General features: G+C 50.2%; 3 protein-coding genes and 1 long non-coding RNA gene across 8 annotated transcripts in view; 2 read left to right on the top strand and 2 right to left on the bottom strand.

Moving 5' to 3' along the window:
* TBXA2R (thromboxane A2 receptor) overlaps nt 1-5,697 on the top strand; it is a 32,870-nt gene extending 27,173 nt beyond the window's left edge. For all 4 annotated transcript variants that reach the window (XM_072601050.1, XM_072601049.1, XM_072601046.1 and 1 more), the window contains one exon: nt 5,158-5,697. In XM_072601050.1, coding sequence (XP_072457151.1) covers nt 5,158-5,394 — 237 coding nt within the window. In that variant the 3' untranslated portion in view covers nt 5,395-5,697. The remainder of the gene's footprint in view (nt 1-5,157) is intronic.
* A 550-nt stretch (nt 5,698-6,247) lies between these two features.
* GIPC3 (GIPC PDZ domain containing family member 3) lies at nt 6,248-17,230 on the bottom strand. 2 transcript variants are annotated; one of them, XM_072601044.1, is made up of 6 exons: nt 16,736-17,230; nt 13,406-13,591; nt 11,382-11,562; nt 9,989-10,101; nt 9,712-9,806; nt 6,248-9,267 (listed from the first exon to the last, which is right to left on the bottom strand). In XM_072601044.1, the coding sequence occupies exons 1-6, from the start codon at nt 16,970-16,972 to the stop codon at nt 6,378-6,380; spliced, it is 3,702 nt and encodes a 1,233-aa protein (XP_072457145.1). In that variant the 5' UTR covers nt 16,973-17,230; the 3' UTR covers nt 6,248-6,377. The 2 variants fall into 2 exon arrangements, with proteins under 2 accessions (XP_072457145.1, XP_072457146.1); XM_072601045.1 differs by having other exon boundaries at nt 8,139-9,267; nt 9,725-9,806.
* On the top strand, nt 17,188-21,144 carry LOC140499524 (uncharacterized). Its single transcript, XR_011965476.1, has 2 exons — nt 17,188-17,903; nt 19,437-21,144. It is a non-coding gene; the product is annotated as an uncharacterized lncRNA (long non-coding RNA).
* Nucleotides 17,983-22,269, bottom strand: HMG20B (high mobility group 20B). The gene is made up of 9 exons (XM_072601051.1): nt 22,188-22,269; nt 21,681-21,807; nt 21,385-21,588; nt 20,809-20,929; nt 20,542-20,588; nt 20,262-20,334; nt 19,486-19,701; nt 19,164-19,296; nt 17,983-18,812 (listed from the first exon to the last, which is right to left on the bottom strand). Exons 1-9 carry the CDS (start codon nt 22,223-22,225, stop codon nt 18,800-18,802), a joined length of 972 nt encoding a protein of 323 aa, XP_072457152.1. The 5' UTR covers nt 22,226-22,269; the 3' UTR covers nt 17,983-18,799.
* Between the last annotated feature and the right edge of the window lie 3,356 nt (nt 22,270-25,625).

Here is a 25,625-nt window from a genome sequence, read left to right on the forward strand (position 1 = left end):
GAGGGGGTGTTGAGTAAAGGACAAAGCCAGGACTTACTAGGGGCTCCTGACCCTGCCATCTAGAATTCTTTCCAATACACTATATAGTTGCCAGGAATTTTTCTTGTCAACTTGCTGGAAATTGAATACCTATTTTCAGTGTAATAGGTGGAGGAACTCAGCTATTCCCCCATCTCCTCAACCTAGTTTTCTGTAAATTGAATAACCTGCCCTCAGGTGAGCTGGCTTGTTTAGTTGACTGGGGAGGGAAGGGGGGGAGTGGCAAGGGCAGATGGAGGTAGTGTTGTTGTCTAGTGGGTTTTCTCAAATCGAGGCCTGATTGCCAGCATCAGTATTACAGCTTATAAGTAATTCATCAGCCCTTTCCATTTCAGAACTGTGTTTAAAAGAGCATAGAAGCTCATTTATGTGTAAGGTCCCTTTCACTCCCTTGGCCTCAATTTCCCTAACTGGAAGATGAGAGGACTCAACTAGATGATCCCTCGGTCCTTTCCAGGTCAGTTCAATAAACATTGATTGAGCACCTGCTGAGTGCAAGGAGGAGGCTCAGGGCTGAGAAAACCAGCATCACATGGTACCCACTCTCAAGGGGTATCAAGTCAGACAGTCTGGGAGGGTGTTACAAATACACCAAGAACCGATGGAAAGAGAGTGTGATAGAGCCCAGGAGAGCCAAACCTAGCGCTACGGGAAATTTGAGAACCAAGAGATCATTTGCACTTGGCAGTCAGGGGAGTGGAGGGGGTTCTGTGGAGGTGGGAGGGAGGAGTCAGGCACGGCTTCAAGACGGCGCCTCTAAATTGAGCCTTGAAGGAAGGAAAGTACTAGAACAGATGAAGATGGCAGAAAGTGGAGGGAGGGTGGGCAGATAGAAAGGAAGTGGTTATTTCAGCCATTTAGGGAGAGGAGGGAATAATAAAGAGATAGGAAAAGGTAGCAGGAGCTACATAGAGCATGGAGAGGAATAGTATAAGAGAAGCTGAAAAAGTGAGTTAGAAATATTATGTGACTATATAACCTATAACCATCTTGGGCAGGGGGGAAGTAAGGGAAGGAGACAGAAAATTTTAAACTCAAAAATTTTTTAAATGAATGTTCATTTTCTTTACATGTAATTGGGAAAAATCAAATACTATGTTAAAAATCAATCAAAATTTCTAAAAAGAAACAAAAATATTTTGGGGGAGGCCATTGGTTGTAAGACTCACTATGGAGGAATGGTGGAGGTTTAGGGATAGAACGAAGAGAGAAGGGATATAAAGAGAGAGGAGAATAAGGGAGGGCTGGGGGCAGGAGCTAAGAGATTCAAGTCTAACTTCAGAGGGCCTTCAGCATCCTAAGTTTAAACTTTCTTGAGTAGACCACAGAGAGACCTCATAGCTTTTTAGAAAGAAGGGCATTCTCACATAGAAATGTAAAGGAACATTACTCAGACACTAGTGAAAAGCATGGACTGAAAGGGAAATGAGGAGATGGGTGAGAAGGATCTTACAAGAATTTAGGGAAGATGAGATGAGGGGTTGAACTGGGGCATTTTAAGTGAGAGCAGAGAGGAAGGACCATATATAAGAGATACCCCGATGTAGACAAGATGGGATAGCAGGAGGGAAGGACTAGGAAAAATCAAACATCAAATATTATGCCAAGTAGGGGCAGTTAGATGGTGCAATGGATAGCGCATCACCCTGGATTCAGGAGGACCTGAGTTCAAATCTGGCCAGAGATGCTTACGAGCTACGTGACCCTGGGCAAGTCATTTAATTCTGATTGCCTCAAAAAAAATGTTTGATTGAAAGGTTGGTGTTATCATTAACAGATATAGAGAAGTTAGGTAGAGAGGGAAAATGATCAGAACAGTTTTAGACATTTTGAGTTTGAGATGCTAGGATACACAGGTAGAGATATCCAACAGGAGTTAAAAATCTGGAAATGGAGTTTTGGAGAGAGATTGAAAATGATGTCTATTTTGGAGTCACCTGCTTAGAAGACATGGAAGTGAAGATCACCAGAAGAGATCGGGAAGAGAAATAAGAGGGCTAGGATAGAGTCTTGGGAGAATACCAGAGCAGTAACTAGGGAGGGGTAACTGGGGGCTTTGCTCCAGGCAGGGTAACAAAATTAGAGGGTGCTGAAAGCCTTTGCGGTCCTTTAACATTATAAAAACGACAAAGATTAACATACTACATCCCCTTGGCAGTCCCCAAAATGAGCTCCTCCCAGACCCAACCTAACCCTGACGTCCTTATCTCTCCCCCTGCCCCATCCCACAACCATACTGGACCCTGTCCTGGGATCTTTAGTAGAACTTGAAGTGAAGGGCATGAATTTGAGGACATAAGGCATCTTGGGATATGAAGAATGAATCACCAGGCCACCAACTGCCAAGGTTCAGATGAATCTGAGGTATCATGGTAAAGTGCTGAACTTGGAATCAAGGAGGCCTAGATTCAAATCCCACCTCAGACACTTATTGTGTGACCATGGACAAGTCACTTAGCTACTCTGGGCCTCATTTTCCCTATCTGCTAAATGAGGAGACTCCATCTCTAAAATCCATCCTATCATCCCTTCCTCATTCATTTACCTGTCTCTTCCCCATATGGTACTACTACTCCTAGTTTTCTGATTGTATTCATAATTCTGGGCATCCTCTTCACATTATGGTGGATAAGCTCCAGTCCCAGCCATGGGGTGGTAAAGGGTCTGTGCTGATATGCTAAAGTATTAAGTCTGGCTGTTCATCGGGTTGGCAGTGACTTGGGGCTGGCTGAGCCGATGAAATCCCCCACTGACAATAGTAGTCCTTATATACACAAGTGATCCCACGGAAAGAAAGAAAAACCACAAACCCACGTAGTCTGACCTCCACTGTATGTGGAAAAGGGACATCCACTTTGCCTGGATCTGTGACCATAAGCTCCATCCTGTAATACCCCACCCCTCAAAAAAAAATTCATCTGAAGACATCTTTCATCCTACTTACCCCATAACCAATTGGGGCTGCCCAAGGCACAAGAATCACTAGACACTATGTTTTAAGGATAAGAGGACAGGATAAGGAATCAACAAAGGGGAGATACAATCAATCAGGGAGGAAGGAAGAGAAACCATGAGAGAAGGGCATTATGGAAGCTGGGGGAACGTGAGGGTATCAAAGACAATCCAGTGTCCCGTGCTGGCAAGAGGTCAAGGAGAATGGGAACGGAAAAAAAACTGAATATGATGACAAGGAGATTTGGGGAAGTAGAGGGGATGTAAAGCAGATTGCAAAGGACAGAGGAGTGGGGAGGTGGGAACAAAGCATAGGCAAAGGGTACAAGACCCTCTTTCTAAGAATCTGTATTCTTAGGCCCCTCCCAGCTCCAACATCCTAACTGGCCGCTCAAGTTCCGATGTCTTGAGTTCTCAAGTTTTCCATAACTAATTTCAAGTCTGGGCAAATGGGAGACAAGTTCAGGGGGGAAGGTCAGCCATGAGGCTGAGTTATTCCCTTAGGAAAACACAAACACCAGCTACTCCTCCCCCCATCTGTTTTTGTCAACCAGATCCAAAGGGAGGTTGTCCCAGGGGGCCAGGGGGAAATGCATTTCCCGACTATGAGCTGTAGTCAAGAAACATGATGCTTCTCCTGGGGTTTAGCTGGTGCCTGGGGTCCAGACTCCTGCCTATTCTGCCAATGTCTGGCACTGAAAGCTCCAGGGACACCTAGGGAAGAGAATGAGCTAGGTATAATGTCCCCATCCTGACCCCCAAAGAACCCCTCCCAATCCCCCCCAAAAATTGATTTAGCTCTAATTCTATAGAATTGCCTTCTCTCAGAAACATACACATATATGTTCCATTCACATGCTATGCACATGGATCAGGTAACAATATTTGGAGAGGGTGTATGTAGTACACTCTGTGGGTGATGGATAAGTCCGGCATGTCCTGTAGTGGAACACACAACAAGATGGGCTGCAGAAACATTGAAGGGACCCATGATACTCCTCACCCTCTGAGACCATGAAAACATTCATGAGATCTGCTAATGATAATCCTAAATCCTTAGAATACAGAAAGTGGGAGCTAGGAGGGAGCTTAGCCCAGAGAATGTCAGAACACAGAACACAGAAGGTCAGAGCCAGGAGGGCCCTTAGAACATCGAAACAGAATGTCAGAGCTGGGAGGGATGCTAAGACGTAGAGCACAGAACTTCTGAAATAGACAAAAACTTAGAACATGGACCCAGAATGTCAGAGCTGGGAGGGACAATAGAATCATTCTGTCTCATGCCTCATTTTGAAGACAGGGAAAGGGGGAGTGACTTCACACAGAGTCTCAGAATTTCAGAGCAGGAAGAAGCCCTCAAGGCCACCTGCCCCAGCCCTCACTTGACAAGAACCCCCTTTCCAGCATAGGTAAACAATGCAAGAGTATTTGCTTGAAGAACTCCAAGGGCAGGGAAGCTCACTCCTTCCTGGAGCAGCCCTTTCTCCCATGTTAGTTCCCCACTAATGATCAGAATGTTTTTCTTGACATCCAACCTAAATCTGCCTCACTGAAGCCACCTAAGAGCATAGATTTAGAGATGGAAAGTGCCTGCAGAGTCATCTAGTCTGTCCCCACCATTTAAAGATGAGGAAACTGAGACCAAAGAGCATAAATGAGTTTCCCAAGGTCACACAGATAGTAATGACAGACAGGTGGGATTTGAACCCATCCTGTCTGCAAAACCAGTGCTCTTTACACCCAGTGTTCCTAGTTCTGCCCCCTGGGGCCTAGCGGACCAAGGATGATTCTTCTTGTACACAACAGACTTTTGCTCCAGACTTGCCCAAGGTCACACAGCTAGAAAGACAAGGAAACAGAACTGGAGACCAGGTCTCCTGACACCTGGTCCAAAGCTCTTCCCCATTACTTCAGTGGTCCTAGAGATCTGTGAGGACAATAGTAGAGTTACCACCTCCTTTTCCAAGAAGGAACCCAGAACATCTCCATCACACAAAAGCCCAAGTGAAGAGAATAGCTGAGCTCAGAATGTGATAAGGCAGGCCACATGCCTGGGCCCTAGCCACAGTGTACACCTCAATCTGGCCAGACCCAGGGGTCAGCCGTTCAGGGTTAGGGAGATCAACCTGCCAACACGTTGGCCCCCTCCAGCCCATTCTTTTGCAGGTCTTCATTGCCCAAACGGTCCTTCAGAGCCCACCTGCGATGCTCCCCAGTGGCCAGCTGCCCCAGCACACAGAGCGTTTGCTCCTCATCTACCTGCGTGTGGCCACCTGGAACCAGATCCTGGACCCATGGGTCTACATCCTGTTCCGCAGGGCTGTGCTAAAGCGGATCTACCCCCGACTGACAGTGCGGCGCTCCAGCCCCTCTCTGGATCCCACCATTTCCCACTCTCTGTAGCCCAAGTGCACTGAGGAGTCATGGTCACAGTAAGCCCCACTGGAGGACCGGGCGAACAGAGGCCAATTTGCACTGCTGGCAGCGGGAATTCTGGGCTGTACAAGGGCTAAGTCTGGGAGGGGGCTGCCACCAAGAGAAGCCAGACTCCAGGTTTAGCAAAATGGACACTGAACTGTGGACATGTGAACAGGGGGTGGTAAGGTAGGAGTAGGAGGCTCAGGGTCAGAGGAGGAACCCGGGCCCCTGGTCATCTTGTCCTCTCCTCCTGATCCCTCTAATAATTAAATTCCCTTGCCCACCCTCCCTGTTGTCCATCTGTGTGATCTGATTGATCAAGTGTATGGGTGTAAGGGGGGAAGGCATTCAGGGAACGTGGAGGGGGAGTAGAGGAGTAGGCACCCTAGCTGTACTCACTCTCATGATCCCTGCTTTGAATAGAAGGAGAAGAGGGGCAGGTTCTGAGGACCCTGATGGGCCCTTGTGGCCTTACTGCCCCTTTTATAGATGAAGAGACAGATCCAAGGTAGCGGGAGAGACTCTCCAGGTCACAGAAACACAGAACATCAAAGCTGGAAAGAAACCCAGGACTATAGAACAGAGAATTCAGGAGCCAGAAGGGATCATAGAGACCAATACTTTGATTTTACAGATGGGGAAACTGAGCCTCAGAAAGACAGCATGACTTGCCTAATGTCACCCAGTGAGTTGCAGGTGGAGTCAGAACCAGAACTCCAAATTGGAATTCTATCTTGTTTCTAGGGAAAGACCCTGGAAAGTACCCACCCATACCCACACCCTTCTCTACCCCCAATGTCCCCCAGCCTTCTTCCTTTGGCCAAGAAGAACACATCCAGACAGGAATTACTTTTAATCTCCACATGCCTCAAGGTACAGATAGAAGCAACTGGCTGAGCACTGCAGGGGGACCTAAATGCCCCTTCTCCCCAGTTCTGGATCCTCTTACAGGTCTCTGAGTCAAAGACTCAGCAGAGGCCAGAGTTGGAGGAAACCAAACCCCCTGCTTCCATCTGGCTCCCCTGACTCCACTTGATTCCAATGTCTCCTCCTGGACCCTGGACCCAGCTCCCTGGGACCCAGGCACTCTGGGTAAGAGGGATAGAACCACCTTGGGGAGGGGTGTGTGACAATCCACCTTGAACAGGAAGGGATGTCTGAGGAATAGGAGTGGTCCCCCGGATCCCAGAGCGGGGCTTGGGGGGCCCTGAAGGAGGACAAGAGGGAGGACTTCGGGTTAGAGAAAGAGGGGCCAGGGGACTGTGTGGGGAACTGGGTCGGGGTCTGGGGCCTTGTCTTGAGGCCTGCAGCTGAGGACTGGGGCCTTGAGCCAACTTCAAAGGTCTAATCATTTGGGCTGACTTCTGGGGTCCTGAACTCTGAATCTGTTTGGGAGCTGGCATCTGGGGACCAATGGTCACAGCTAACTTCTGGGAACTAGAACCCTGAACTTGCTTTGGAGGGTCAGATGGTTGTGCTGATTTCTGAGAGTCTGAGGTATCAATTAGCTTTTGAAGGCCAGCGCACTGAACTTGTTTTGTGGGGTCAGAGAGCTGGACTAGTTTTGGGGGGCTAGAGAATTGAACCTGTTTTAGGGGACCAGAGGGTTGAGCTGGCTTCTGGGGGACAGAAATCTGAGCCTGTTTGAAGGGATCAGAGGGTTGAGCTGGCTTCTGGGGGACAGAAATCTGAGCCTGTTTGAAGGGATCAGAGGGTTGAGCTGGCTTCTGGGGGACAGAAATCTGAGCCTGTCTGAGGGGATCAGAGAGCTGAGCCAAGTTCTGATCCTGTTTTGGGTCAGAAGTCTGGGCTAACGTCTGAGGACCAGAGCAATGGGAATATTTTAGGGAGTCAGAGGGCTGAGTTGGCTTCTGGGAGCCAGAGAATTGAGCCTGTTTAGGGAGGCCAGAGGGCTGAGCTGACTTCCGGGGAGCAGAAAATTCCATTTGTTTGGGGAGATCAGACAACTGAGCCAATTTCTGGAGGGTAGGCTGATCCTGTTTTGGGTCAGAAGACTGGGCTGACTTCTGAGGACCAGAGAGCTGAGCATGTTTTGGAGGGTCAGAGAGAAGGGCTGGCTTCTGGGGGCCAGGGAATTGAACCTGTTTTGGGAGGGCAGAGGGCTGAGCAGACTTCTGAGAGCCAGGGAATTGAACCTGTAATGGGGGGTCAGAGGGCTGAGCAGACTTCTGAGAGCCAGGGAATTGAACCTGTAATGGGGGGTCAGAGGGCTGAGCCAGATTCGGAGAGGCAGAGAATTGAGCCTGTATTGGGGGGTCAGAGGGCTGAGCAGACTTCTGGGAAGCAAAGTGTTGGGCCTGTTTCAGAGAGTCAAAAGTCTGGACTGGCTTCTGGTGACCAGATAGCTGAGTCTGTTTTGAGGGATCAGTGGTCTGGGCCAACTTTGGAGGGGCAGAGTGCTGGGTCTGCTTTGAGGGGTCAGATGGCTGTGCTAATTTTTGGGAGCAAGAGAATTGAACCTGTTTGGGGAAATCAGAAGACTGGACTGGTTTCTGGGGATCAGAGAATTGTGCCTGTTTTGGGGGATCAGAAAGTTGAGCAGGCTTCACCAGACCAGAGAAATGAATCTGTTTTGAGAGATCAAAGGACTGGGCCACCTTTTGGGGGCCAGAAAACCGAGCCTGTTTTTGGGGGTCAGAGAGATGAGCTAACTTCTGGGAAACAGAATGCTGGATTTGTTTTGGAGGGTCAGAAGACTGGGCTGACTTCTGGGGGTCAGAGAACTGAATCTGTTTGGGGGGATCAGAAGATTGAGCTGGCATCAGCAAGTCAGAGAACTGAACCTGTTTTGGAGGGTGACAAGCCTCATCTGATTTCTGGGAGTGGGATAATTGACCTTGTTTGGGAGAGTAAGTCGTCTGGGTCAAATTTGGGGGTGCAGAATGCTGGGTATGTTTTAGGGGTTCAGCTGACTGTGTTAATTTATGGGACTGCAGGATGTTATCCAGATTCTGAGGGTTAGAGCATCGAGCCTGTTTTGGGGAGTCAGAGGTCTGAACTGACTTCTGAAAGCTGGAAAACTGAGCCTCTTTTGGAGAGTCAGAAGACTGAACTGGCTTTTGAGGGCTATAACACTGAGCCTTTTGGGGGTGTTCAGAAGATTGGACCAGATTATGAGAACCAGAGCACTGAACCTGTCTGGAGGGATCAGAAGGCTGGTTCTGTTTTGAGGATCCTGAGGGCAGGGCTGGTTCCTGGGGACCAGAGGATGGAGACAGTGTTAGGGGATCAGAAGGCTGGGCTGGCTTCTCGGGACCAGAATCCTGAGACTGTTTGAGGGTCTCAGAAGGCTGTACTATTCTCTGGGAGCAGGTTCCCCGAGCTAACTTTGGGGAGCTAGAGCCTTGAGCAGGTTTCTGGGAGCCAGGACACTGAACTTGTTTGGAGGATTCAGAGTACTGGGATGACTTCTGGGAGCCAGGAATTGGAGCCATCCTCTGTGAACCAGAGGACTGTGCTGGCTTCCGGTGGCTAGAGTACTGAACTTGTTTGGGGGTGTCACAAGACAGCTTCTGATGGCTGCACCGAGGCTGAGCTGACTTCTGGGGACCAGCTTTCAAAGCCTGGGTTGGTGCCTGGGACTGGGGGACTAAACTGGGGGTCCTGGGCCAGGGCCTAACAGGCAGGGGCCGGACCAGGGTTTCTGGGCCATCCTGGGTTCCAGGGTTCTGGGCCAGAGACCTGCCTAGCCGCAGGCTTCCTTGGCCTCTCCTATCGCTGCCCACACTTCCACCACAAATTCGTCGGGGAAGGCAAACTCGCCCAAGACGGAGTCCAAGCCGCGCGCAAACTCCTGAGCGCTCTGAGTTTCTTTGGACGTCTCCACCAGAGTTGAGGCTGAGGTAAAGGTAGAATGAGTTGAGTCTGGTAGCTGCAGATCCCATCTCCCATCCTTCCTATCTCTTGACTCTCATTTTCTCCTGAGTCATGCTGTGCCCCCTGTGTCCCCTGGCCCATCTCATCCTTCACCTTCATCTGATCCCACCCTCCTATCCCAGATCCATCTACCACCTTCCCCTGGCTCCAGACTTCAGCTAATCTCTTCTTTCTTCCCCACCATCCAACCTCCCGGGACCCTCCCATTTCTCCTTCCCCAATATCTCTCTGTCCCTTTCACTACCACCCCACCTCCCCTCCTATACCCCAGTTCCAATGGCCACCCAGTAGCTCCTGAAGCCCCTTCCTGTCTCATTTCCTCTTATCCCCCAGCTCCAGCGGCCCCTCCCTACACCCTGTGGCTCCCACAGCCCCTGCCCCTCTCCAGGGTCCCCACAGGCTTACCCTGGCCCCTTACCCAGGTCTGGGTCCCGGATGCCCATGTAACTCTCCAACAGGTCATCCACCCTTCGGGTAGCCTCCTCCTCAAACTCACTGGGCTGGGGCAGGAGGGAGGGGGTGGGGTCAAAGATTTGGCCCCCGGGTTAGGCAAGGCAGGGAGCATCATAATCCAAGGATCCAACTATACCTTTCCCTCCCAACTCAGCATCCACCTTATCTTGGGCCCATTAGGGAATCCCCAGAAACCCGGGCTCCTCCTTTCCCTACCCACCCCACTCACCACCTCCTCCACTGTGGCAGAACCCCGGGCCCGGAGACGAAGAGTCTCCCTCCCACTGGTCACCTTCCCCTCCCCAGGGCACTTGCTGCTCCTGGTCCTCTGGCCGATCATATCTAGAAGACAAGATGTGGGAAAGAGAGTCAGGGGAGGGAGACCCTAAAACCAGCACTAGTACTAGTGCTCTCTAGAACCCCTACCCTGATTAGGGCAAATCTAGAACTCCATCCCTGCAAGCACTTGAAAAGCCTGTAGCTGATTTTCTCTAGAACCCATTGTGTTTCCAGATCCTGTTCTTCATAGGCAGCTCTAGAACTCATGACCATTCCAGAACTGTCTCCCATGGGCAACAGATATTATCTCTAGGATCCATAGTAGTTCCAGATATCCTACTCCACAAAGCAGGGGCTTCCATGAACTTCCTAGAAAGTCTTTCTTCCAGAACAATAATTTTACCTAAACTTCCTTCCACAGCATTATTCCCTGGCCCACCCCCAACTCAGTTACTCCAGAGCCTGTTGGGGAACCACTTTCAACTGCTCTTGAATCACATGGATGGCATTATAGAAAACAGCTCTGAACCAGGAGACCTGAGTCCCAGTATAGTCCGTCTACTTGCTAACTGTAGAACGGTGGGCAAATTAGTTAGCCTCTCTGAGCCTCTGCTTCCTCCTCTGTAAAATGAGGCTTCAAATCATCCAAGTGCTTTGTAAATTTTAACTGCATGAGTGATCCCAACCTTCATGACTTTATGACTTCAAGTTCCTTCATGACTTGAATGGATGAATTTCTACGACCGAACAAAAGTCCTCACCTCCTGGCCAGACTTCTAGAGGTTTGTGTGTCCACACTTCCCAAACCAGTCCTAGGACAACAGACATGCAGCTAACCCCCTAACCCATTCTTGGTGGGACTCAGTTATTATCTCTCCAGCTTGAGTTCCATTAGCAGAACCTTTGAGAGTCCACCACCCTTTTCCGAGTGCTGATCCACTCAGGTCCTCCTTGGTGAAAAGGGAACCCTGGGCTCTTGAAGAATAAGCCAATGGGGCACAAATTCCGACAGATGAAGAGGTGACTGGATTGTACCAAGTATGGGGCTCAGGGATAGACTATATGTATGACATTGAGCCAAAGTCAACTGGCCACCAAGCAATGAAGACACAATCAACCACAAAGGCCATCTACGGAAGAATGAAAGGGTCAATCAAGATCTATCCTCACTGGAAAGAGCCGCACTGATGAGATCCAGACTCTCTGAAGAACCGAAATGTCAATGTCTTTGCTGCCCTTAGAGCAAGGCTGCTGCTCTAGAACTTGCTTTCTTCCCCAGTTCTCTCTGGACTGTTCCAGAAGCCCTTCTGCCATGAGCCCTCTTCTCCCATTAGCTGTCTCACCAAAGGCCCTTTTGGGCTGCACCAGTCTCAAGGTGAACGGCTGGGCCTTGGGCAGCTCCCGGAGCATCTTGGCCACCTCGTAGTGTCGGCAGCCCACTATGGTCTGGTCATTGATAGCCTCTATGCTGTCACCCACACAAACCGCCTCAATCCGGTTAATGAGGCTTCCTTCCTTGATCCTCTGTGGGGAGAAGGACAATGGTGAAAGGGCAACAGGAAGAACTCCTCACCACCCCTTCCCACTCACCTCTTGAGCCCCTAGCCCCATCGTTGGACCCATTTCTGAGCATTCTTAGCAATGGAACATATCCCACATCTCCACACCCTCTCCCAACCCCAGATTCGGTGATCTCTAAACACTCATAGTAACCAACCATATCTCCCTGGAGACTAAGGATCTCTAAGCACTCAGTGAACAAGCTCATCTCCCTTGAAAAGAACATATTTTTCAGCATCCCTGCTGACCAATACATCTCCCTAGAGAAGAGCACTCATCAATTGAGAAAATTGCATTGGGAACAAGGGATCTCTAAGAATTCTTGGTAATCAAGCATACCTCTTTAGGAACGACAAATCTAAGGGATCTCTAAAAATTCCTAGAGACTAAGGGCTAGGGATCTTTACACTTTCAGTTAACAAACACATCTTTCCCTCCGGGAGGGATCTCAAAGAAATTAGCTCAAAGCAAATCTTTCCCCTGGCCAAATCTCCTTCAGATTAGATAAGGATAAGGATTAGCTAAAGGCTAAGAACCAAATTTCCTCCTGTTTTTGCCTCTTTCCTAGATTCTAATGCACAGGGCCCAGGCTCCAAGTTTACCTTCCTCCCTTATGTTACCCATTCTCCCCCTTCCAAAACTACCATTGGTCTAATTTCATTTCCTCTGAAAGGTCTCAGAGCCCTAAAGAAAAGGGAAGCCACCCTCTTGCTGTGGAACCTGAAGCTCATCCATCCCCAACAGAATGTAAAAACCTTGAGGACAGGGACTATGTCATTTTTTTGTCTTTGAGTCTCTGGTACCTAGAACAACACCTGGAACATAGGAAGGACTTAATAAATGCTTATCTATTGGTTGAGGTTGGAGATAAATAAAGGGATTTAATAATAAAAAACCAGAGATCATGATGGAAATAAATGACAACCAATAAAAAAGAAAGAAAGAAACTGGGGTCTGATTTCACAGGACCCGTGAACTTGGATGAGAGGGAAAACATCTCATTATTTTTAACCTCTAACTGAAATTTAACATTTCTTTCAATGATTTAAAAATATTATTCTGAAAAGGGGCCATTGAGTGGTTTGCTGAGAGGAAAAAAATGTTCACACAACACACTTTTAAGTTTCATCTGTATCATTAACATTCTCTCCATCACTTCCTTAAATCTCGGTAATCCAACAAAACAAGAAATTTAGCACTGGTTTGTAGCATCTGCTGAGGAGCAAGTACTCATGCCAAAAATTTCAATCAGCTCAGTGAGCTGGTTAGGGCTGGCTCCAACACACTCCTGGCATAGGCTTCATTAGATTGCCAAAAAGGCCCAGAAAAAAATGGTCTGGGACCCTTGATTTAGGGGAAACATCCAAAAAGAGTACAAGGCCTACTGTGACATTATGCAAATAGGTCCAGGTTTTTTTATGGGGGGGAGGGACCAGCTTTAGAGACCAATGAAATCATTTTACTCCTCAGAATCAGTATCTCATGCCCTGGCCATATGGTGTATGGGGTGAAACTAGGGGAGGGGATCAGGAGGTTGCAGGGAGTGGGAGAGGTCCTAAACCTAGAATATCAGAGTTGGAAGGACCCTCAGAATATAACATAAAATGTCAGAGTTCAAAGAGGTCTCAGTTAGATGAGAAAACCCAAAGGCACCTTAGGAACCATTCGATACATCCTCTCCATTTTACAGAGAGGCTCATTTTACCAATAGGTCCAGAAAGGGAAAGGCATTTACCCTAGCTCATCCAAGAACTCAGGTCTCCTGACTCCCAGCCCAGTTCTCTTTCTGTTGTCCAATCCCCAATACCTTGATGAAGGCATAGCCTGCCCCGTTGTCTGTGATAGTGAGCCCCAACGCATCCTCTGTCTTCGTGACTTCTACCTCCTTGGTCTCCCCACGTACATGGGCAAAGATAAAGTCCTCCAGCCCGATCTGGCCTCCCAGTAGCTTCTGCATGTCCACCTTGTGGCTGTTGAGAGTGCAAAACAGAATCTGCCTCCCCACCAAGAAAATGAGGAGAGACAAAGCCATAGGATTATTGGGAGAACTCTAGCCTTCACTTCCCTGCAAGCCCCATCCCAGAGTAACCTAGGCCCTTGTTCAATCCTGTTGGAATTCAATCCCATCAGAATACTGGACAAGTGCTTTACATTCTTTGGGTCTCAGTATGTTGAGTTAGATGCTCCCTCTTTCAAAACAGAGAGAGTCCTTAGAACATAGCGTGATAGAACAGGAGAAGACCTCAGAGAAAATTCTTAGAACATATGAAATCTCTCTAATCTCCTTCCCTGTTCTATCATTCTATGTTCCAAGGAGTCTCTCTAAGGCCCTTCCCTGTTATATCATTTTATGTTCTAAAGATTCTCTCTAAGACACTTCCCTGTTCTATCACTCTGTGTTCTAAGATCCCCCTCTGTTCTGACACTCTCTTTGCTAAGCTCTTCTAACTCTGACATTCCATGTCCTGAGGCCCCTCCCTGCTCTGACATTCTATATGCCAAGAGCTCCTCCACCTCTGACATTCTATGCCCTAAGGTCCTTCCTTGACAGACTGTCTTCTCATGTCTCTCCCATTTCTGACAGTCCATATTCTGAATTCTCTCCAGTTGACATCCTACATTTTGTTCTCCAAGATCCCTCCAGCTCTAGTGATCTAGGATTTCAGGAGTCTAAGTGATCTACTCACTGGGAGATATAAAGCAGACTTTATCATGGACGTGACTTGCCACACAGCAAGCCAGCTGCAGAGCCCACTGTCCGTCTATGTCTCTTTACACCTCCTGGTTATGGTCCACAATGCTCTGGGTTCCCCAAGGAATTTAAAGTACAATATTAAGGAATGTGTCTCTCTTCCCCATGATGGTCTTTGCTGTCCTTCAGAATGTTCAATACTTAGGAATCCCCTCTCTTTCCACAGCAAGGCTTTCAAATGCCATCTCTACCCATTATACTGACCATGCAGGGGCCCTAGAGGCAGCTAAGTACTAGAATTGATAGGGTGCTGGGCCTGGAGTCAAGAACACCTGGGTTCAAATCTGACCTCAGAAACTTATTAGCTATGTGACCCTGGGCAAGTCACTAAACCTCAGTTTCCTCTACTGTAAAATGGAAATAATAATAACATCTATCTTCCAAGGTTGTTGTGAGGATCAGACGGAGTAATATTTGTAAAAGTGTAAAACATTAGCACAACGCCTGACACATAATAGATGACTGATAAATTAATAAATATTCCTTCCTCTCCCACTTGGGGAGTTTTCTTTGATTCACATTTCTCCTGCGTTATTTTTGAGTCAGCACCATCTACTTGCATCAGGTGATGACCTGGGATGGTAGATTTAAAGCTACAAGGAAGTTCATTTGAGTTCAACTTGCTCATTTTACAGGTAAGGAAACTGAGACTGGGAGAGATTAAGAGAATTGCCCAAGATCACAGAGGTTAATAAGTAACAGAACCAGAAAAAGAGTCGAGGTCTCTTGACATCCTCTTGACTAGACCCCAGAAAACACATTCTTGTGACCTGGAGTGTTTGGAGACAGAGAGGCAGATGGCAGGCTAAGGCATCCAGATATGGTGGTGACAGCAAAAGGGGACAATTTTGGGACTAGGATAAATCTGCAGGGCTTCCCAACTCTTTATTGAACTGCCCTGAATTGTGTCTCTGATCTTACAGAGTCAAGCAGGCACATTCAAAGACCTGAAGTTTTTTTATTTTGATCTGATGATCAAAGTTTATAGAAAATAAAGTCCTGGAAGTAAATACCAAATCTCCAGTTGGGCTGGGGAAAGGGGGAGGTGCAGAGTACAGAGAGTCCAGGGATCCAGCCTCCATTGCCTCGTCCTAAACACTCAGCTCCAGAAGATCCTGCCAGCCTCTCCTCTTCCTCACAGCCTAGAGCTCAGAGCGGATTCTGCAGGCTTTGTTTAGTCGCTCTTCCATCCCCACCCTCTAGATCTTTCTCTTCTGGATCTCTCCTGAGATCACCTGCCTCCCCATTTCTGGTGACTGAGTGTCCTCAGCCCCATCTCAAAGTTGAAATCATGCCTCTTCTCCTCCCAAGGGATACTTTGCCACCCTGTTAGAGATGCCCTGGCTCCCCCATAGTCTGGAGGGCTTCTAGCTGACATCAGTTGCCTTCCTATAAGAACAAGAATTGCTAAAGCTCTGCTCAGCTCAGCTAAGTGGACCTGGAGAAAGAAAGACCTGAATTAAAATCCTGTCTCAGGCACTTAACTGTGAGACCCTGGACAAGTAACTTAATCTTTTTCAATCTGTTTTCTCACCTGTAAAATGAGAATAACAGAGGGGCCTGAAGTCAGGAAGGCCTGAGGTAAAATCCTACCTCAGACACTTACTAGCTGTATAATCCTGGGTAAGTCACTTAACCTTGTTTGCCTCAGTTTCTTCATCTGCAAAATGGAGAAGGAAATAGCAAACCACTCCAGCATCTTTGCCAAGAAAACCCCAAATGCCCTCAAAAAGAGTTGGACAGGAGTAAACAACAGCAGCCACTTCCCAGGGTTGTTGTAAGGATCAATCAACATTTATTAAGCCCCTACTGTGCGCCAGATACTAAGGTAATTGATGGGGTCAAATGAGATCACTTTACAAACATCTTCAATACTATACAAATGCTGGCTATTGTTACTGTCCATTGTCAAAGCATTTTCCATACCTGATCTCTTTTGAACTTGGCAGTGACTCTGGGAGGTGGGTACTACACTGGGATCATAGCATCAAAGACTTAAAACTAGAAGGGACCAAAGGGTCTTATCTGAGGCCAGACAGTACAGTACAAAGAAGGAGAAACCAATTAACCAATAAGTATTTATCAAGTACTTACTATGTGCCAGCCACTGTGTCAGAATACAAACACAATGAATGAAATTATCTCTGCCCATGAAGAGCTTAGGAATCTAACATGTTTTTCATTACTATCCCCATTTAACAGATGAGAAAACTGAGTGTCAGAGAGGAATGACTTGCTCCCAGTTAGTAAGTATCAAGGTTAGGAGTCTCGCCATTCTCTTTCCCCTATGCCACACGCTCCAGGAATGAACTCCCGGATCTCCACAGATCTGGGACCCACCACCCTAGCCAGGGATCTGAGGACTGGGATTTGGGATTAGCTCACCTCTGTGGGGGAGATGCTGAAGGCTTCGGCAATCTTGGCATACAGCTCCCGGACATTAGTGAAGCCCTCAATCTTGCCCGTGGGACTGCCATGAGCCAGCTGGGTGTGGAACACCAGTCGGGGCCGGATGCGAGGGGCGCTGGGGACTGGGGCTGCCTGTTCAGCAGGTGAGGGAGGGGGTGGCCGGGGGGCAGAGGGCTGGGCCCCCTGTGCCTCCCTGGCCCCTCCACTCTCCATGGGCTTGCCCAGCCACTCAGGGGGCCCCAAGCGTCCGACGGCGCCGGCCGGATCCGGCCTGCTTCCTTCCCTCCCTTCCCCCAGCCGCCCCCGCCTCCTCCTGCTGACAGCCGAGCTCTGGCCTGTAACACAAGCCCAGGGGACAGTGGCGGACACAGGGAACTTGATCCTGGTGCCAGGTAATTGACACCTAGAGAGGGAGGAGCCAGTGAAGGCCCAGGTGGTGGTGGGGAGGGGGGACCCAGGTGTCCCAGCACCTCTGACTGCTCAGTACAGCTGCTCCCTCTCCTGGGCCTTGACAGTTGGCACCCAAGAGGAAGGAGGATCAAATGGGTCCTCTCTACTTTCCGCACATAGTCAATTTAGAGCTCATCTGGAGCAGCTGCCTTTTACCATGGAAGTTGAGGCCCAGAGAGAGAGGCTTTGCTAAGGTCACAAGCCAAGGCTAGGCCCTGAACCTAGACAGGTGTTCAGCCTTCCCACCAAGGATGGTTTCCCAAATTCCTTCATTCTGATCGATGCAGGGAAGAGAGCCCCTGGACCTGCAGTGAGCAGACTCGGCTCTGTCCACTTCCTTGGGTGACCTGGGCCTGTTACCCCTTTAGGAAGATAGTACTTGCCTCCCTCCCAAGAGGGTCTTAAGGTTTGGAGATTGCCCAGATATTATCACGCAAATTAGGAGGAGGGGAAGTTGGAGACACTGCCAGGTCTTATCATTCCTCTAGGTAACATGACCTGCCCTTACCAGGGCCAACCTTGACGAAAGCTGTCTGGGCTGAGCAGGTCAGTAAGGGCAGGGCCTTTGGTGCCCTCTGAGCGATCCTCCAGGACACAGCCTGGAAAGAGCACCTGGAGGCCTGCACGGACACCTCAGAGTGCGGGGCCCAACCACACAGGTGCAAAACCAGAGTCAAGGTGGTGGCTGGTTGGGGTGAGCTCTTCCCTTTTATCCCCCCCACCCCTTCTACCTCCGCCCCAAAAAACCCACCAGACAGAGACCCACAAACAGATTTGAGCTGAGTCAATTTTTATTTAAAAAGTTGATGACTGTAGTCACAGCTGATGCTTCCAGGAAGGCCTGTGGGCTATAGGGGGAAAGCTTCCTGGCTCCCCATACATGGGGAGGCAGGGTGGGGAACAGAGAGGGGAGATGTGGCCTGGGAAAGGGCTGGGGAAAAGAATTTGTGGATCACGGGGAACCACTCTGACCCTACCCTCTCCATCTCCCATTCTGGGAGGGAGGGGGCTATCAGAAGGTGAGCTGAGTCAGTCAGTTTGAGAGAGAGACAGAAAGTGCAGGAGGGGGAGTCTGGAGACAGAGCTAGCTCCCACATGGCTAGGTGTGGAGAGGTGCTATGTTGTATCTGTGAGAACTGGCTGCATGTGCCATGGGTCCTATCTGTGCCCATGTGCTGTTATGGGCACCACCCATACACTGAACTGTGGGGTTGACACATGACACATGTTCTCTTGACCCTGCCCCCATGCAGGGGAAAGGAAAAAAGTTTAGAGATCACCATGGAGGTTAGTGGGGTGGGACATGAGCCCTGGAGAAGGCAGGAGGATTCAGAGGCTGGGGCTTCCCCCACCTCAGGAAGGCACAGACAGGACTCCCCAAAACCCATCCAGCACCTCCCCAGCCCCTTGCCCTAGGTCCTGACTCAGCTCTAGGGCTAGGAAGGCCCTGGAGGAGGTACAGGGAGGCCCAAGGCTGAACCCTGCCCAGTGAGCCAGGAGAAAGGGGAGCAAGGGGCAAGACTAGACTGCTGAGACTGATCCTTCTCCAGGATGGCTCTGGATCCACAGGGGCCCTTCCTCCAGCACTACTCACAAGTGCTCACTAAAGATGGAAAGGAAGGAAAGGGCGCATCAGTAGGATGGAGGAGGAGGAGAAGCCCCCCAGTAGCTCTGCTAAAACCCTTCCCCCATACTGAGGGACCTCGCCGAGTCCCATCTATCAGGTTGGGTCCTCAGAACAGATCTGGACCTTGGGAGGAGGGGACATCCCTTCGGTAGTTTCCACATTCGTTGGATAAGGCAGATTCCAACTGTGTGCCCCCTCTGAGTGGATCCCATCCGGTTCATCTGATCTGGGGAGAGGGATATCCTCTCCCCAGCACTCCTCCAGACCCTGACCAGTGGAATATTTCCATCAAGATCCCCTGTTGGGCCTGCTCTGTTGACCCCCTACCTGGCTATCCGAGACAGGATCTCCTTGATGCGCACGATGAGCTTCTCGTGCTGCAGGGGGTCCCTCTCAATGGCTCCATGAAGCTTGGCCATATAGAAGTCCAGGGTACTAAGTGTTGGGGTTTCCCCAGTACCTGGTAGGGGGAAAAGGGAGGAGAATGCCAGGGTCCTGGAGAAGACGAGTTTCCCACCCCCCATCCCTGGGTGTGTCTTGGCAGGTAGAAGTGGGATTCCTCAAGAGAGGAATCTAGGTTGAGTCTCAGGCCCTTTGCAGGTGTGGGACATGCCAGGAGGCTCAGCCCCCCAGAAACAGAGAGACTCACCAGGCACAGGCAAGGAAGCAAAGCTGGCCGTAAGCGCCTGGCGGACAGCCCGGAGCTGCTGCTGGAGGGCCAGGGTCCGGCGCTCCTCCCTAGCCACCTCCTGCTCCAACCGCTCCCGGGCGCTGCTCATGCTCTGAGTATGACGCTGGAGGACCGCGTTCTGTTCCTCAAAGGCCACGTTCATCTTCCTCAGACGCCGCAGCTCTGCTTCCCTGGCTGGAAGATGGGCAGCCCCCTCAGAGCCTGCAGGCCCCCTCTGGGCCCAGCCAAAGATACCTGATCCAAAACCCTGATCAAACCTTGCTGTCGTCTGAGGTCCAGCTCAGGGTCTGCCTCCTGAAGGAAACCCATGCACATCTCTCCTTGAGGCCTTTAGTCATACGAGGCTGGAGCAACCCAGGACCATAGAGTCCATTCCCCTCAACTTACACATAGGGTGAGATTTCTAAGACCTGACGCTGACGTAGTAATTAGTAAAGCTCTTCAGAGCTGTTATTTTATCTAGTCTTTAAATTCAGCCAAGCCCCCCAATTCATCCTGAACCAGATCAAAACGTGATTGGAAAATGTTTAAACAAAAAATGCCACACAGCACAGATGGATCTGGGTTTGCCAGCACCGCTTACAACAAGCTGGGTTGGCCCTACACGTCTTATTCTCATTTTACAGATGAGAAAACTGAGGCAACAAGAGGTTAAGTGGCAGGTCTACAGTCACACAGCCTATGCCCCAGACAGGGCAAGAGGAGGGACAGGAGGCTCAGTGAGAATGCCTCACCTTTGTTCTGGTCCAAGAATTCTTCAGTAAAGATGGGGACATCGAAGGTAGAGAAGCCATCAAAGTCCCCGCCCTGAAGGATGGCAGAAGAAGGCAGCATTACTGGGGTTGGCAGAGAAGAGAAGAGAGGCCCCTCCCAGGCTTTGCAGTCACACAGGGGTCAGCACAGCTCTGCAGTGCCCTCTTCTGGCACCCACATGACAGGCCTTCCTTCCTCCCTCCCCTCCCTGCCTGGAGCATGGAGCAGAGCCCCTTCCACAGAGTTCCCAGGGCCCCTAACCTTGTGTCCATTCAGTAGAGTGTTCATGGCTGAAGCGCCTGGGTCCTCTAAGGGGAAAGGAGAAGCAGGTGAGAGTCCTGGAGGGTGGGAAAAGGGATAAGGCCCACCCCAGTTCCTCCTTGGGAACCCTGCCCCAACACCCATGAATGCACATATATACTTACCACACATACATAAACATGCATGCACGAGCACATGCCCACACATGTACTTGTGCAGGCACATACATATACACACACACATACACACACACACATACACACACACCTTTCTTGGCTTTCTTCTCCTGGAGTTTCTCTGCACACATCTTGTAGGCCTCGGACTGCTGGTACTCACGGAGCTCCTTCATGTACTGCTGTTTTTCCCTCTCTGCCTCATCAAGGTAGCGCTGGAGACAGAGATGGAGACCAAATGGGAGGGCTGCTGGTGCATGGCCAGGGAAGGCCATGGAGGAGGGGCTGGGAATCCTCTTTGGGTTGGATCCCCTTAGAAGGGAAGAGCCCTGTCTGGGATTCACTAGAGGAGGAGGAAGAAGAGGAGGTAGAGGCAGTGTTGTAGAAGGAAATCTGGCTCGGAATAAAGGGCCTGTGTTTGAGTCCTGCACCGGGTGTATCACCTTGGACAAGTCCCTCGGCCTCCTGGGGCCTCAGTTTCCTCATCTGTAAATTGAGGAGACCGTACTAAGCATCCTCGGAGGTTTTTTCCAGTTCTAGATCTAGAATCCAAGAATCCGACACAGAGAATTGATGGAGAAACCATGGCCACACGGGAAGAGCCTGGTAGCCAGTTCCAAGGGCTTCTGAGAAATGCACCATTTCCAAGGAGGGGTCTCCAGGTTCCTACCTGCTTGTCTGTGGGTTGTAGCTTGCTCCACTCAGCCCCCAGCATCTTAGTGATCTCAGGGAAGGGTAGGTCTGGGTGCAAGGTGCGGATCTGCTCCCGCCTTTCATTGAGGAATCGAACGTAACCAGTGACAGGTGCCTTTGGCCCATTGGGAAGAATCTTCTTTCTCTTTTTGCCCTTGGGCCAACCTCGCTTCTTCACAGGCTGGGGGAGACAAAGCAGAGGAGCGAGGCCGAGCGTGACCTTTGGGGAGGCACAAAGCCAGGGCCCCTTCTCCCCCAAGGCCCGGCACTCACCTCCTCTTCCGAGGGCCCTTTCTCCACACCCCCAGCCCTGGGGCCCTCCACTTTCTCCTGCTTCACGGGAGCCAGCCCTGCCAGGCTCCCCGGATGCTGCTGTCCAGGGACCTTCCCGTTGCTCGGCCTGGAACCCAAGCCTTCCATCTGTCAGGGTCTCCGCAGGGCCCCACCCCCACCCCCACCCTATCCCCACCTTCGCTCAGAGAGGGGTGGGGGGTGTGGAGATGGCAGAAACCAACGGGGACCACAGGGACCAAATCAGGGCAAGACGCATTTATTAACCGCTAGGCACGAGCAAACCCTACTAGGAAACTAGGGTGCCCGATGTGGCACAGACAGCCCCTGCCTTCAGTGCGATGATGGGGGCCGGGGGCGCAGAGGGGGTTCGGACAGGGTGGACAGAAGGCAGCGGGGGGAAGGTCGATCTCGGCAGAGCGGAGCCTTGCCGAGACCCCGACACCTGCCCCCCACCCCCGGGGAGCACCCCACAAGCGCGTCACTCACAGGAAGCCCGGGACTAGCTGCCTGGGGCTCTGGGACATGACCGAGGCCCTCGCCCGTCGCTGCCGCCGTCGGGGGGCCCTCTCTGAACCTGAAAGACAAGAAAGGCCAGCCCGGCAGGTGGGGAGGGGGAGGCCCCGGAGCCGGGTCCGGCCGCCCCAGTCCGCACGTCGGTGCGATGGGCTGGACCCGACACGCCTCCCCGGGCTCCACTCTCCACCCGGCGCTTAGAGATCTCCGAGGACAGCGTCTGGGGGCGGGGCTTGGGGGCGGGGAGACCAAACTCCCCACGGTTGGAGGAGGGGGGAGGGGGATGGATCCCTCGGGGAGCGAGTGGCTCACGCAGCTGGATCGTGGGGACCCCCCAGATCCTCTCCCAGCCCAGGGCAGCGGGAGGGCGGGGAGGGACCCCGTGGATCCCTTTGTTGGAGGATCTCCTCCCCCCCACCCGGCAAGGGAATCCTGCCCGCTTCCCCGGCGCCCCCGGCGCCCCAGTCCCGATCGCTTCGCCCCCGAGAGCGCCCCCGGGCCACGATCGTCCCTCATCCCCGGGACCCGCGGCAGATTTTACCTCCCGAGCAAACTTTCTTGGATCTTCGGGTCCGGACTCTCAACCGCCCTTGGCCCCGCCCCTCGCCCCGCCTCTCCCGGGTCCAGAGCCGGTAGGCAAGGGGCCCCGCCCCCCAACTCACGCTCCCATGCTAATAAAAGGGGCCGCGAGCTCTGGGATTGGGCGCGGGCTCGGACGCGGGGCAGGGCAATGTAAATATCACCCGGAAAGCGGCTAAGGGATTGGTTGCAGGAGGGCGGGGTTTCGGGTTGGGCGGTGGAGCGTAAGGCTGAAAGTGCGTCAAGTTTGGCTGCGCCAGACCAGATTTGGACCAATCCGGGGAGAGTGCTTCCTTGAGGGGGCGGGTCTTCTGAAAGGGCAGGAGGCCGGCCCGAATACTCCGGCCTCTCGCGTCCAGTCTTAAGAAGCCCGCGTAACGGACTGCAGGCTTCCGTCCGGGTAGCCTGCTGGTCACCCTGCCGCCGCTGGGGGCCGGACTTGAGTCTGACAAGTCAAACTTACGCATCCCAGGGAGAGGGGATGGGCTCAGAGTCCCAGCTCTTCTGAGTCCCTGTAAAGTGAGAGATCCTTCCGGCTTGGATAGCGAACCCCAGAACCTCCGGGTTGGGGGGTGCCCTCTGGTCCACCTGGCGTCTGAACAGCATTCCCTTTCCTAACGTTCTCTGAGCCAGGTTGCTTCCTTCCCAAGCGACCCTTTGCACCTTTGGACATCTGACTCTGGTGAGGGAGTTTGGTCCTCAGCCGTGGGTCGTCTTCGTGTTGCTGACTCCTTGCCAAGTACCTTACACCTATCAGGCTGACTCTTAATAAAGCATCGGGACCTAATCAGCCAGGCAAGGTTGCAGCCCATCAATCAACAAGCACGCGTGATGCACCGACTGCGAGGCACTGGAGATACAAAGAAAGGCAAAAACAACTCGACCTCCTGGAGCTCACCGCGTAGTGAACGAGTACCTGTTATAGTCCGGACATTATACTAGTCTGTAATGAAGAAAGAGAGAGAGAGACAGAAAGACAGAGACAGAGACGGAGACAGACAGACAGACACAGAGAGACACAGCGACAGAGACACAGAGAGACAGAGACAGACAGACAGAGACAGAGAGACACAGAGATGGAGACAGACAGACAGAGAGACACAGAGACAGACAGACAGACAGAGAGAAAGAAGAGATATAAACACAAAAGTGAGACTATCCTTGCTCTCAAAGAATTGTGGAGGAAACAACACCTCCAAAGATCAATAAATTCAGGATATATACAAAATAGAATATATATACCAAATAGAAGCCAAGAGGAAAGGATACATTGTAGTCAGTAGTTGATAAATATCTGTTAAACACTTACTATGTGCTGACCGCAGGGGATACAAATACAAAGACAGTTCCTGCTCTCAAGGAGCTTACAATCTAGTGGAAGCCAAAACACAAAAGGAAGCAGATAGGGGTAGGGGGAGAGAAGTGGAAGGAAACAGAGGTGTTGGCGAGGTCTAAACAGCAAGTGAAGCCAGTGGGAAATAGGAGAAAACTGTGATGAGTCCCAGGAACCCATGGCCCTGCTCTCTATTCAGAGGCTCCAATCAAAGGGACAGAGGGTAGGGATGAGATGTGAGTATTAGGCAGATTCAATCTTTTTTTTTTATGTTGTATTATGTTTTTTTATTTATTTTGTTAAACATTTCACAATTACATTTTAATCTGGTCTACCTGCTGAGGAGTTTTGCAAGAAGACCAGAAGTTTGACACCTCTGGTGTATAAAATCTCACCAACTAGCTGCCTTACATTGGCAAGGATTCATACCTAAACCCACACACAGGTTACACTTCCTTGCAGTTGCCTCACAGTTTCTTTTTTTTTTTTAATGACAGTCATCTTTATTTCTTTCCACTTAATAGTATTTTATTTTTTCCCATTACATGTAAGGATAGTTTTCAACATTCACTTTTATAAGGTTTCAAGTTCCAATTTTTTTTTCTCCCTCCCTTCTTCTCTCCCCCTCCACAAGATGGCAAGCAATCTGGTACAGGCTATACATGTTCATTCATATTAAACCTATTTATACATTAGTAACGTTATGAAAGAAGAATCAGAACAGAAGGGGAAAACCATGAAAAAGAAAAAAAAGGAAATAGTATGCTTCCATCTGCATTCAGACTTCATAGTTTTTTCTCTGGATGTGGGTAGCATTTTCCATCATGAGTCTTTTAGAATTGTCTTAGATCGTTGCATTGCTGAGAAGAGATAAGACGATCAAAGTTGGCCATTGCACAGTGTGGCTGTTACTATGTACAGTGTTTTCCTGGTTCTTCTTCCCTCACTCAGCATCACTTCATGTAAGTCCTTTCAGGTTTTTCTGAAATCTACCTGCTCATCATTTCTTATGGAACAATGGTATTCCATTACCTTCATATACCATAAGTTGTTCATCCATTCCCTAGTTGGTGGGCATCCCCTCAATTTCTAATTCTTGGCCATCATAAAAAGAGCTGCTATAAATATTTTTGTACATGTAGGTCCTTTCACCTTTTTTATGATCTCTTTGACCTAGTAGTGGTATTGCTAGATCAAAGGGTATGCACAGTTTTATAGTCCTTTAGCCATAGTTCCAAATTGTTCTCCAGAATGGTTGGATCAGTTCACAACTCCACCATCAATGCATTATTGTTCCAGTTTTCCCGCATCTTCTCCAATATTTATCATTTTCCTTTTTTGTCATATTATTCAATCTATAGCTATGAAGTGGTAACTCAGAGTTGTTTTAATTTGTATTTCTCTAATAGTGATTTAGTGCATCTGTAGATAGCTTTCATTTCTTCATAGGCAGATTCAGTCTTGAAGGATAGTGAGATTTCCCACCTTGAACATAAGTA

The sequence above is a fragment of the Notamacropus eugenii genome, chromosome 4 (genome assembly GCF_028372415.1).
Source record: "Notamacropus eugenii isolate mMacEug1 chromosome 4, mMacEug1.pri_v2, whole genome shotgun sequence".
Taxonomy (NCBI): domain Eukaryota; kingdom Metazoa; phylum Chordata; class Mammalia; order Diprotodontia; family Macropodidae; genus Notamacropus; species Notamacropus eugenii.